This window comes from Gigantopelta aegis, chromosome 4, assembly GCF_016097555.1.
Source record: "Gigantopelta aegis isolate Gae_Host chromosome 4, Gae_host_genome, whole genome shotgun sequence".
Classification (NCBI taxonomy): Eukaryota; Metazoa; Mollusca; class Gastropoda; order Neomphalida; family Peltospiridae; genus Gigantopelta; species Gigantopelta aegis.
In genome coordinates, this window is record NC_054702.1 from 100,977,286 (window position 1) to 100,991,382 (window position 14,097).

The 14,097-nt window shown below is 36.6% G+C and overlaps 1 protein-coding gene across 1 annotated transcript in view; it reads right to left on the reverse strand.

Annotated features, from left to right (window-relative positions):
• The window catches only part of LOC121371595 (ribosomal protein S6 kinase alpha-5-like), a 56,636-nt gene that overhangs the window by 7,576 nt on the left and 34,963 nt on the right, over positions 1-14,097 (reverse strand). Inside the window, exons 4-11 of the mRNA XM_041497600.1 lie at positions 9,437-9,552; positions 7,886-7,996; positions 5,912-5,992; positions 4,823-4,926; positions 3,781-3,925; positions 2,646-2,807; positions 1,729-1,851; positions 267-343 (exon numbers count right to left, since the gene is read on the reverse strand). Of these exons, the coding sequence (XP_041353534.1) occupies positions 267-343; positions 1,729-1,851; positions 2,646-2,807; positions 3,781-3,925; positions 4,823-4,926; positions 5,912-5,992; positions 7,886-7,996; positions 9,437-9,552 (919 nt within the window). The remainder of the gene's footprint in view (positions 1-266; positions 344-1,728; positions 1,852-2,645; positions 2,808-3,780; positions 3,926-4,822; positions 4,927-5,911; positions 5,993-7,885; positions 7,997-9,436; positions 9,553-14,097) is intronic.

Sequence of the window (14,097 nt, forward strand, 5' to 3'; positions counted from 1 at the left end):
GTACCACAACCAAACCCAATGAACTCTTGTATTTGTACCAAACCCTATGACCTCTTGTACCTGTACCAAACCCTATGACCTCTTGTACCTGTACCAAACCCTATGACCTCTTGTACCACAACCAAACCCAATGAACTCTTGTACCTGTAACAAACCCTACAACCTTTTGTACTTGTACCAATTATATATGAATATGCTTATTTAAAATATTATACAGTATGTGTTGAAGCAACACATTTAGTACTATTGTGTGGTGAGTTAGGTACCTGCAAATAGAGAAACTACCATCACCCAGAGGAGGTTCCTTCAGGTCAATGTCGTACTGATGGAAGAAAGGTGAACTCTGAAAATAAAATACACAACTACATAGTAAATCTTTCCTCTATGGTCCTACTTTAAATCAAGTACAAAATATTTTCTTAAATGCATTTTATATATAATTATACATTTATTTGGACTAAATTGTGCAGTTAATTTTACATTCAGATGAACCATAATCATGGCCTTTGTCCAAAAAATATCTATAGCCTTGCAAATACTGCACAAAGTACAGTTAAATTATTAATTAATCTTCTGACTACTGCAGGCAGGATATCTTGCCTGACATCACGCCAGTTGATATACTGTACACTGTATACAGTGCATTTCCCAATTCATATTTCCTGCCATTTTGCATGCATACAGCACTCACCAGAAACGGATGTATAATACAGAAAACTTGATTTCTTAACAAGATAGTGTCTTTTGTTTAGTTTTTTCAATTGAAAATACTGCAGTGTTCGAGATTAACGGTATCCCGATATCCCGGGGATACCAGAATTTAATTTTGGATACCCGACTTCAAGAACCCAGTATCCCACCGGGATGCCATATAATACTAAATTCTCAGGTGGGATACCAGATTTTGAAATGTTAGTATCCAACTGGGATACTGGCCAAAAAATGTAATCTCGAACACTGTACTGTGGAATTTTGAGTTCAAAACATGGTTTTCGGAATTCGCTTGACCACAATGGCGGCACGTCGCAGTCATTTTCAGCGATCAATAGCTGATTGTGACAGCTAATTTGATAATAAATTTGACCGTTTTACCAACAATGAAAATGACCAAATATTCGGATATGAATCGTAGTTCGTTTTTTAAAAACAATTCTGGTCGGGAAACCAGTTATCGGGAAAAATAGACATAAATACTGGACAGTTGGCCACAAATGCACATAAGTAAACGCAACTTTTTATATTTTTTGCCTAATTATAATGAACATTTATTGATCTAAAATATCATAAAAATTAGAATAACCAGTGGAAATAATACTTACCGATTCAAATATGAACTTTATTTTATGTATTTATAAAACATTTAAGGGAATTATATGTGAGTAAAAATTATAAACTTGTACCCACTCAATGTGGTTTTTGTCAAAAATTAATCCAGTAGTCTAAAGGTTAATTAACATAATCTCAAGTGAAATAAATGCTCTGTAACAACAAAAGAAATTGGAATACAAAATGTTTTTATTTTTTTCATGATAAAATTAATTTGCTAAATAGACTATCAAAATGGGTCTAAAATGTTCACATTGACAGACACTGATAATTTTAATAGGCACTAATACTAAAAGGATTCAAACTAGATCAGCTTAAATACATTTTTAAAATCTAAATTAATATTTGAATATCTTTTGTTGTTCAGTATATTTTCAATTGAGAATGGCTGCTCTTAAATACCTTCAAACTGGTGGCGTTAAGGAAGTTTTTCTCATCAGGCTGCTGGTCTCCCGTTTTCTTCAACATGTTTGAGGTAATTGTGTTTTCTGTGAAGATAATGGAGGGTGCTATGTACGAGTAGCCCTGCACGAAAAGAAAGAACAAATCTACCATGAATGAATGAATGGATGAATGGATGAATGAATGAATGGATGAATGCTACATTTACAAGCAATCAGAAAAGAAAAGGAAGGAATTTTAGAAATAGAAATACAATAATCTCCAAGGTTAATTCCAGAAAGCATCTTGTGGGATAACAATTTACTTTTTATGACAAAAATATTATACATTCATTCACAAGACCGTAGATATAATTCACAATTTTCTAAATATTTTCTTTAAAAATAATACCAATGCTTGGACTCTATAAGCAGATCTTTCTAATAACCATACAATTATAAATACGAGCTGTCAGTTTTTCATTCTGTGAATGATAGGGCTTTAAAAAATGATTCCACAACTAGTGCTAATTTCTGGAACATCTCTAATACTTAGACTTTAGTCCCTGTAATTAAAAAAAAGAAAAGAGTTGAAGTTTGTTTTGTTTTACAACACCACTAGAGCACATTGATATACTAATCGTCGGTTATTGAATGTCAGACATTTGGTAATTTTGACATATAGTCTTAGAGAGGAAACCCACTATATTTTTTCATCAGTAGGAAGGGATCTTTTATATGCATCTTCCCACAGACAGGATAGCACATCCCACAGCCTTTAATATACCAGTCGTGGTTCACTGGCTTGAATGAGAAATAGCCTAATCGGCCCACTGATGTGGATCGATCTGAAACTGACCATGCATCAAGCGAGTACTTTACCACTGGGCTACGTCCCGTCCCTCTGTAATTAAAAGAAAATGTGTTTATTGGACCCACCTTAAACAGTTTCGCTCCATTAAGCGGTATCACAGCAGGGGAATCGGCAGGTTCCATTCTGGTGAACTCTTCTGAGAAATTGCTCACATCCAGCTCGTGTCCAATCTGAGGCACAAATGGAGCTGGAATTTTGTTTTTTGCCAGCAAGTCCCAGTCTAAACCCTGAAAGTAAATCGAGGCATGAGGAATTAGGTATGTCAATATTTTTAATTAGTCTTTAAGAAAAGGTCATCTTTTGAGGAATATCAATTTAACAGCACCCAAATAATCCAAAATCTCATACATAAGGCAGAGGGCTGTAGGATTGAGTTTCTTCAGGATATTTAGAAAATTTGTTTCTAATTTTCATTATTATTCATACTTACCTAGTACTAGCACAACAACAATGCTACAACAACAATGTTATACGACCCTGAGTTATAACCTCCACTGCAGAATTATCTCCCCTTGCCGGATGTATAACCTACACCCGCGCATGGGTAGACTATATCCTTGTTTTTTGATTCTGCAGTCCTCCATTGCAGTCGTGTTTGAGTTCTGTAGTAAAATTTTGTCAAATTGTTAAATTGTTTATTAATTTGTAATTTTGTTTTACTCTGTCATACGAGGTCTTTTGGGTAATTTACACAGGGGGTTAATGTCTGACACAGCTTCCTCGGGCTCCAACCAATATTATATTATATGGATTATATCCCATGCCATTTGGAGGAACATATAGGGTTTGTCTCTGTCTGTCCATCTGTCCCACATCTAGCTTTCCAGACTTTTTTTCTACAATGCCTCGAATATAAGCTGAAATTTTGTGCATAGCTTTATCATGAACGTTACAGATCAAGTTTGACTATTAGAGGAATTTACATATTTCTGACAGAGTTAGGGCCCTTGAACTGTTGGGTACAGCAGTGGGCATGTATTGCTTTAATAGTATTCTCAGAATGCTTGTTTTCCCTATGAAAAATATGATATATAAAGATCATTTACTGCCAACTATGTGGCTATGTTCGGCAAGTTTTGTTTTTAACCAAAGTGTCAATGTTTTCATGTATTTTGAACCTAACAGCCACTAAACAATATACTAAGTGTCAAATATTAATTTTCTTTCCTGAAAGTAAAACAGAATTCCAAGTGGACTCACTTTAAAGAATGGATGTTTCTTAACTTCCTCAGCTCCTCTTGATCCTAGTCTGCGTGCCGGATCTTTGATCAACAACTTCTGAATGAAGTCTTTCACTTGAGGAGAAAAGCTTTTGGGTATTGGAGGGTTGCATTTTAATATCCTTCTGCAAATAACACATGAAATTTAGTTTACTGATCAAAACAAATGCAGAACATCAATACATGCACTAAAATATTACTCCCACCCATTTTTGGACAAAATGAAAAAGAAGAAGTTTGTTTTGTTTAATGACACGACTAGAGCACGTTGATTTATTAATCATCAGCTACTGGATATCAATTCAGAAATATAGTCTTGGAGAGGATGCCTGTTAAAAATTTCCATTAGTAGCAAGGGATCTTTTATATGCGCCATCCCACAGACAGGATAATACATACCATGACCGTTGATGTATCAGTCGTAGTAGACTGGCTGGAACAAGAAATAGCCCAATGGGCCACCAAAGGGGATCGATCCTAGACCGACCGCACTCTACATCCCACCCAAAATAAGAAAGACAGGAAGGTTGTATTTAACGATCCACTCAACACATTTTAATTATAGTTATATGGTGATGGACATAATGTTAAGGATCACAAAGATGAGAGAAACCTGCTGCTGCCATACCACTGGCTACTCTTTTAGATTATTACCATACCACAGACAGGATAGTACATACCACAACCTTTGGTACAGAAGTGTTGAATGGATCTACCTAGGTGTTTTGATACTGCGACGCAAGTACCTCAGCTGAGAGGTCAACCAACTGAGCTAAATCCCGCCCCGTAATGCCCCAAAACAACAAATGTCTTTGTGTTAAATGCTTGGAGGGGTTTTGGGGGGGGGGGGGGGGGGAGGAAGGGGTTTGTTAAAAGAAAGAAAAAAGGTAAGGAATGTCCTTTATGTGCAGTGAATATGAATGGATTCGGGCAGTCAACCTTTAAAATCAATATTTCTTAAAACTGTGAAATGTGGCTTTGAACATTTTTCATCTGAACACAATATTCGGTTAATAACAAACCTCGAAATTTCTGCTTGTGAGTTCTTTTCTCCATCAACAGTGAAAGGTGATGCGCCTGTTAAAAGCTCGTAAGTCAAAACTCCAAGTGACCACCAATCTACTGCCTAATACCAAAAACAAAAAGACAAATGTAAATGAAAGTATATCTTTAATAATAAAATTCATTTCCAATGATTGATGGACTTTTCAGTTATGTGTACAGGTCTTTGATCAAGTTAAACATATTTCAACACTCAACTTTGAAGACTGATTTAAATACAACATGAGCAAAATAAAACACTCATTTAGGAAGTAACCAGCTGTTTGATTTATCCTGTTTAAATTAATCATTTAGAAATGTAGTCCAAAAAGGCCACATTGTATAACAACTAGCAGCTATGATTCCACCTCGATAAATAAGCCATTTGCTAAGAAAGAAACCTGTAAACATTCAGCTAGAGGCCATTCAGCAATTATGTAACACTCACCATGTCCGTCAAGGGTTTGGTCTCTGGACAACCAGGGACTGGACCCGGTGTAATAGCCCAAAATATACCCACAGAGGATTTTTTTTTCATCATAATTTATATATTTTGGGCTTGAGAATATCGAAATATCTTCTAAAATGACTAATATGTGATAGTTTTATTTTTATGAAAGCAATAGTTGCTTTTCTTTTAAAGTGTTTTATTATTATTATTTATTTATTTATTTTGTATACAGGTTAGTAATAAAAAAGGAGGGTTAGGGTTAGGGTTAGGGGTATAAACAGCCTAGCCCACTTTAACCCCGGGTATAGTTTGGCGGGGGTATATTTTGGGCAATTCCACCAGGACAGAAATTAACACTTTTAACATGTATTTTGAATGGCCTCATACCATCCTCCCCTACCACTCCTCAATTGGCTTTTATGGATGATTGTAAATTCTAAAGAGGAAATGTGTCAGTATGACATGCAATCAGAATATGTAATCAGTAAGATTTTATCATTATTAATGTTTTGTTTATCCAAAACAAAATTTTTAACTGCTTTTCCGATTCTTTCTAACATTTGAATATAGTGATAAATGAACAGTGAGTAAAATTGTACACACCACACCACATACTTACAAAGTCATGTCCTGAACCACCTTTAACTACTTCAGGTGCCATGTATTCAATTGTCCCACAGAACGAATATGCCCTGTGTGTCTGAAAACAGAAAATATATATACATATAAAAAATAATTTTTTCAAGTTATCAACTGTTTTTGTTATGTGTATATCTAGAGAATACATAAATGACAAGCAATGCATTTGTGACTTGTGGGATTTGTAATTTATGTCATCTTTCAATTGCAAATGGATGATAAATTAATTTCTTGTAACACTCCAGACATAACAAATACATCAAAAGCCACCACAATCACAAATAGCACATAAAATGTTAAAAAAAAAAAAAAAAAAAAAAAAAAAGAAAGAAAAAAAAAATCTGAAGCTTCATAAAAGTTACAGGTTTTTAATATATACTCTTCAAAAGAAGAAACGCAAAACCACATTGTCGTAACATTTGGAGAATTGATTTAATTATTGAATGGTGAGTCCGATAATTACCAAATGTTGCAGGATTGTTCACAGTTCACTCTAGTCCATTGTGAGTAAGTGATAGGACACACCACCAAGGTCAAGGTCATCTGGAGTCAATACCGGGTGTGGCCTCTGCGTGTGTTGACAACTGCCTGGCACCGCCTGCCCATTGAAGCAACCAGAGTACGGATGACGTCCCGGGGGATGGTGGCCCACTCGGCCTGCAAGGCTGCTGCCAGCTCGGGCAGGGTCTGGGGCTGTGGTTGTCGCTGTCGGAGGCGTCGGTCCAACTCGTCCCATAGATGCTCAATTGGGTTCAAATCCGGTGATATCGATTGCCAAGGAAGGACATTAATGTTGTTGTTCTGTAGGAAAGCCGTTGTGAGACGTGCTGTGTGAGGCCTGGCGTTGTCATGTTGGAACACTGCGTTGGCGTTGGCCATAACTGGAACGATGTGTGGCCGGAGGATCTGGTCAATGTAGCCCTGTGCATTCAGGTTGCCCTGCACGTGGACCAGGTCAGTTCTGCCAGTGTGTGAGATGGCTGCCCACACCATGACACTACCCCCGCCGAATCTGTCCACTTCCTGCACGCAGTTTGCCGCATAACGTTCACCACGACGCCTATACACGCGACATCTTCCATCATGACGTCGGAGCAGAAATCGGGACTCGTCACTGAACCACACCTGTCTCCATCGCAGTTGAGGCCATTGTCGATGAATCTGGCACCACTGCAGTCGGAGTCGACGGTGTTGTGGTGTTAAGATGACACCTCGAACTGGATGTCTGGCACGAATTCCTACCTCACGTAGGCGGTTCCGTACGGTCTGGTCGGATATCCTGCGCAAACCTGGTATTGCTGCGGCTGTGGAGGTGGCAGTAGTCAATCGTTTCCGAAGGTGGCGTACCCGGATGTAGCGGTCCTGCCCGGGGGTAGTGACCCGTAGTCGAACGCATCTAGGGAGGTCACGTGTTGATCCATGTTGCTGGTAACAGTCCCCCAGTCTGGAGATGGTGCTTGGGGACACATGGAATGCCCTGGCAACGGCCGTTCTGGATTCGCCTGCGTCTAGTCGGCCGATGGCATTGTTTCTCTGCGGTTCACTGAGACGTGGCATGTCCTGGATTGTCAACTGTCGGCCAGATACAGAGGCCAGGCAAGCGAACACCCTGCACTTTTATACTGTCGGTGTTCATGTTGCACGTGCAGACAACGCACGTGCAGTGGTGACATGGTTTGCACGTGGCTGCGTTTTTGCGAATATTCACATTTTGGAACTTTATTGTACAGTAGCTGCGTTTTATCGAATGTAACCGTGGGAATGTGTTTGGGACATGCAATGACCTTATATTCACAAAGCATGAACCGGTAGGAAACATAAAATCGGAGTTATAACCCATTTGTACCCTTTTGCATTTCTTTTTTTGAAGAGTATATCACCAAAACACACACACCGCAATACAATTTTTAAAAACAACTGTTTTTTCTTCTGAACATCATAAACAATATCTTACTTCATCTGTTGATAGAAACTCTTTGCTGAGGCCGAAGTCTGTGAGAATAACATGTCCAGATGAATCAAGCAGAATGTTTTCTAGCTTGATATCACGATATATTATTCCAAGCTGAAACAAAGATGGTCTCATATCACAGTTTTGTTCATATGATAAAATCCCCAAACGGCTCTAATCTGTACTGGTAGAGCACTCTTATCAGAAATGATGGGTCACAGGATCAATTCCCCCCCCCCCCCCCCACGTCCCAGCCAATACCCCATTACTTGTATGTCATGGTATACACTGTCGTGTCTATGGAAAAATGCATATTAAATATCCCTCCCTGCTTTATCATTAGGAGCAGCCTACAATGTATGTGGCTGCAGTGGGTTTCTACTCTTTCTCTCTATCCATCAAATGTCAAAATAACTAAATCTCAGACACTGAATAACCGCAAATATGCTGAGGTGTCATTAAATAAAATTATATCCATTATTTTCCTGTACTAGTTCAAAGCCATATCCATCAAACTGATTACTGATATCTCAGTTTGAAAAATAAGAGAAGAAACCTGCTAGCATATATTAGATTTTAATCCTTTAGATTAGCCACAAGGGATCATTTACCATAGATCAGACAGCACATACCAGTTGGAACAGAAAATAAACCAATCAATTAATTCTGAGACCCACTGTACATTTGCAGACTGACCTATATTCCACTTCTATCATGCCTACGAATGCAAACACCAAACCTGTTTTTACAACTGTGAATTTGGATCATTAATCTGACCATATTTGATTACTGCTTAAACAATTCTGATCATGAAAACAACAGAATATTCAATTATAGCACCATCATAAAAACTGACATTTCAATTAATGGACAAAGGACTAGTGCCCATTTTATTGTGATCATAAAACAAAACTTAATTTCAGGAGATGACAATCAAATGACTCACGTTCAAAATGGCCTCTTTCAGCAAAGTATACATGTGCTAACTAGAGAAGTCTATATATACAGTCAATGAAACTGCACCTGCGCCCATGACAGGCGTGCGCTACAACAGCTTGTTCTGAATGTGCACGTTAAACTCCATGAACTGACCTGCAAGCAATCACCTTAACTTAGATGACTGCTTAATACAGGTAAAGTTAATATGATTCACAAGATTATGAAAGGAAATGAATATTAGTTTAAGTACACCATAACATTGTTTTTTCAATTACGGTTATTTGGTGTCTAACATACATGTATTTGATTATTTTGACATTTGCTCATGAAAGAGGAAACCTACTGTCGCTACACTGGCTACTCCTTTTTGAAAAGCAAAATAAGATCTTTTATATGTACCTTCCTATAGACAGGACAGTACATACCACCATATCTGTCATGGGGCACTGGGTGGGACAGAACAAAAAAGATGTCCATCAAGGGCAATTGATTTGTAATGCAACATATCTCAAACAAATCCAAGTCTACTACAACTCATTACTATAAAATCACAATGTGAGAATGCCTTTTTATACAAAGGTTGCTTTTTATGTCAAATAGATGTGATGTTCCTACCTTGTGTAGAGTCTCAAGAGCTAACAGAATCTCTCCGATGTATATCCTGACTTCGGACTCTTTGAAGTTGTCTCTCTGAAACAGGTGTGTAAACATCTCCCCTCCACTCACATAGTCTGAGGAAATAAACAGTAATACACTGAACCTCACTGAAAACACACCTACAATTGTATCTTGATTTATAATTGTAAAAAAATTATAGGGGGATAAAGAGTAATACACCTATCTGATTTTGTGTAAGTGGATGCATTTTTGTAGTCAATAAATAACTTACAAATTGTATTCATGGGTTAGGGTTATTGTGTATTGTATAACAATATCACATATACAATAGCAATACTGACTGAAAATTGGATGATGCCTTTTCATTGGAGTGCAGTATATTAGTACAATTATAACTAGTGATACCAATGCATTGCAGTTCATATACATACAACTCTGTCTTCACACAACATTAATATTACCAATAGGCCTGCAGTTTGAAAAAATTTGATAACAACATTATTCTTGTCACAAAAAGAAAAATACTTTTTAAAAAAAAGAAAAAAAGATGGTTATTAAGGTTGAATGTGCAATATTTTTAGTATCATCTTAACAATATCAAACCAAGATAATTTTACAATACTTTAAGCTACAGCTTAAACACTTGTATACTAAAGTAAAATTTATTTATTTTAATAATAAGAGCTAAAATAAATGTTCAAGTATTTAAAATAAATTACTAAATGTTACAAAATATTTCTGTAGTACTCTGGGCCCATATTTTCGAAGCAATCTTAGCCTACGAAATCGTACAATTATCGTAAGCTATGACGTCACTATGGCGTGTGCTGTAGTGACGTCACACACTACGATGGTTTTACTATTTCGTAGCACTAAGAGAGCTTCGAAAATATGGGCCCTGGGTTTTGAAATATTTAATATATAACTATATCATAGGTGGGGGTTTTTCACACACATATTTTGTTTTGTTTCATGACACCACTGTAGCACATTGATTTATTAATCATTGTCTATTGGATGTCAAACATCTGGTAATTTTGACATATATAGTCTTAGAGGAAACCTGCTACATTTTTCCATTAGTAGCAAGGATCTTTTATATGCACTATCCCACAGACAGGACAGTACGTACCACGTCCTTTGATATACCAGTCATGGTACACTGGCTGGAGTGACAGTTACATATCACTCTTTCCCTGCTTGTATAGAGGTAAACAACAGGCTATAGCTATTATTAACTAAACTTTTTTTCTCTAACTTTGATATACAATTAATTTGACATTTTATACTTTCATGAAATTAATTACCAGTATTCTTAATAAATTACAAAAACATATTCGAATCCAAGAGCATTCTGTATGTACAAGACTTATTGGGTTAGTGTTATACTGACCTCTCCCCACCTAACCACTAACCCCTGTCCTAGACAGACAACCCATATAGCTGTGTTTGTTTGGGTTTTTAATGTTTTTCATGGGAGTTTTTTAACGACACTACTAGAGCACATTGATTTATCAATCATCGGCTATTGGATGTCAAACATTTGGTAATTTTGATTAGCCTTCAGAGGAACCAGCTACATTTTTCTATTAGCAGCATGGGATATTATGTGCACTTTTTAAGACAGAACAGCACATACCACAGCCTTTGATATACAGTTGTGGGGCATGGGTGGGATGGGGGGGGGGGCGAACTAGTCACAGAATGGGTCCAATGAGGAGGATTGATCCTGTGACTTAAGTACCACAGGCAGGTGTTCTACCAATTGAGCTGGCTCTTACTCCCATATAGCTTAGGAGCATGCCCAGGACAGCATGCTTAATCTCAGATGGATATAAATAGGAAAATAAATTAACACAACAACAGTAATAGTACAAAGTGTAAAATAGTGTAACTTTAGTATTACTAGATTGGCTTAAAACAAGACCAGTGTATCATATGCTTGCTGACACTAGGTACAGGACTGGAAACACGAATTATTAATAGCAACTGCTGGTAGTGGTAAGAATGACCATAATCCGATTAGGCTAGACAGGCCAATCAATAGAAAAGCTAATAAAAAGAAAGGAATCAGCCCTAGCACACAGTTTAACCCCTGGTTATTAGACCCGTGTCAAACATACACAATACTTGTAACACTTCATCTGGGTCATCACTGAACATAATTTACTACCACCGCAACGACTATTCTTTTAAATCAGAAGCAAGGCATCTTTCATTCACACTTTCTCACAATACAATGGACTTTCATAGGTACCAGTCAGGGAGTACCGTATCTTGCAGAATGTAACTTGTTACTTTTTTTCCAAATCAGAAAGAGCATTTATATAATGGTGCACTTTTATGAGAATTTTACTTTCAGTTTCACATGTTTAATCCACTTATGTTAGTATGAGAGTTTTGATATATGAAATCAGTTATGTGCACACTAATCAGTTATTTTCACCAATGTGTACATGAGATGTAAAGTACAACTATGTGATAACAAACGTATGACATCTTCGACAATATTGATAGGGTGGGATGTAGCCCAGTGGTAAAGCACCCGCTTGATGCACGGTTGGTTTAGGAATGATCCCCGTTGGTGGGCCCATTGGGCCATTTCTTATTCTAGTCAGTGCACCACGACTTGAATATCAAATGCCATATTATGTGCTATCCTGTCTGTGGGATGGTACATATAAAAGATCCCTTGCTACTAATGAATAAAATGTAGCAGGTTTCCTCTTTAAGACTATATGTGATATTACTGATAATTACCAAATGTTTGACATCCAATAGCCGATGATTAATAAATCAATGTGCTCCAGTGGTATTGTTAAACAAAACAAAGTGTCTGAAAACATTATATGCTGCTGACTACATATATACACAATCATTGTCATTTTGATGAGTTGGGTCTGCAAGAAGTGATGCTTAGTGTTCTTTCATAATAAATGCAGCTTCAAAACAATATTCTCTCGACTCTCAATTTTTTTTGTTATGGTCACAAAATATTGTGCATGCATCAGAGGTTGCATGAACATGTTTACATAAAATATGTTAGTGCACAAGAAATGCATACGTTTTTTTTTTTAAATGCACCAGTATTCTTGATTGAAAACTACATATTTATGGGTACGGTATAATTTATTACCAACAAGTCAATATTCAAAGCTATCAAGAATCAGTGAATTATCTACATTTGTTTTCTCAGTCAATGTCTATTTCTGGCTTAAATCACGATCAATAATAAAGAAATGTTAAGTGCAGTTATCAACTTTTATTTTACTTAAAGAGTCATATACAAGGCTAAGCCACTGTCTTTAAAGATAAATATCAACGGCAGTACAATCATGTGTGTTTAGTAATGTATATATTTCAAGTAATGTGTCATGTATGTGAACCGTACCTGTAAAATGTGTTAAAATACAGGGGTGCAAATTATTTAAGGGTGCGCTGTATAGTCTACAATACATATTGGGTTAAGTAGAAAGTAACATTATTTGATTGTTTAAAATAAAATGAGAGGCGGAATTTAGCTCAGTCGGTTGAGTGCTCGCTTGAGGTGTTTGCGTTTCAGGATCGAACCATCTCCATTTAATTGATTGGGGGTTTTCTCATTCCAACCAGTGCACCACAACTGGACAAAGGCCGTGGTATGTGCTTTCTTATCTGTGATAAAGTGCATATAAAAGATCCCTTTCTGCATTAGGACAAATGTAGTGGGTTTCCTCTGATGACTACGTGTCAGAATTACCAAATGTTTGATATCCAATAACCAATGATTTATTAATCAATGTGCTCTAGTGGTGTTGTTAAATAAAATTCCAGAAAAAGTCTTGAGATTTTTCATCTCTGTCGAAAAAACCCAACACTATCAATGCATAACATAATCATTCAAAAGTGTGCACATCATTTTTTCCAGTTAATACCGTACTTGCATGAACCAAAACATTATTGAGGTCAATTCTTATAATTAAATTTTATTACATATTTTAGGATTGGGATGTATTTGAATATATTTTTTTAGCATTAAATATATCAATAGTATTGTTTGCATAACTTCATTGATACTTGTGTCAAAATACAAAGATTCATTGATAAGTTTGTGTATTTGGTACGTTTCCAATTAGCGATGTCATGATGTCGTAATCTTAAGTATAACATTCATTTCATTTCAACTTATTGTCATGCTTATATCCAATTAAGGTTCAAGCATGCTGTCCTGGGCACGCACCTCAACTATCTGAGCGATCTGTCCAGGACAGAGGGTTAGTTGTTAGTGGTTAGTGAGAGATAAGAGGGTGTAGTGGTCTTATACCTACCTATTGAGTTGTTAAAACTCGCTCTGGGTGGGAGCCGGTACCGGGCTGCAAACCCTATACCTACAAGCCTTATGTCCGATGGCCTAACCACGACACCACCGAGGCCAGTTAACACTATCATGACTTCAATTAGTTTATTAAAATCACAACCAACAAAAGTAAGTAATTAACTTGTATTTGACTTCAAATAAATGTTAGATAAATAAAAATATGTAAACATGAACCAACATTTAATATATAAAGATATTACTTGGCTTATTAATAATTTGAAAATATTAAAACAAATGTAAAACATCAATGTTACTGAACAAGTTTGTCAGGAATGGAAACAGTTTATATATAGCCCATCCC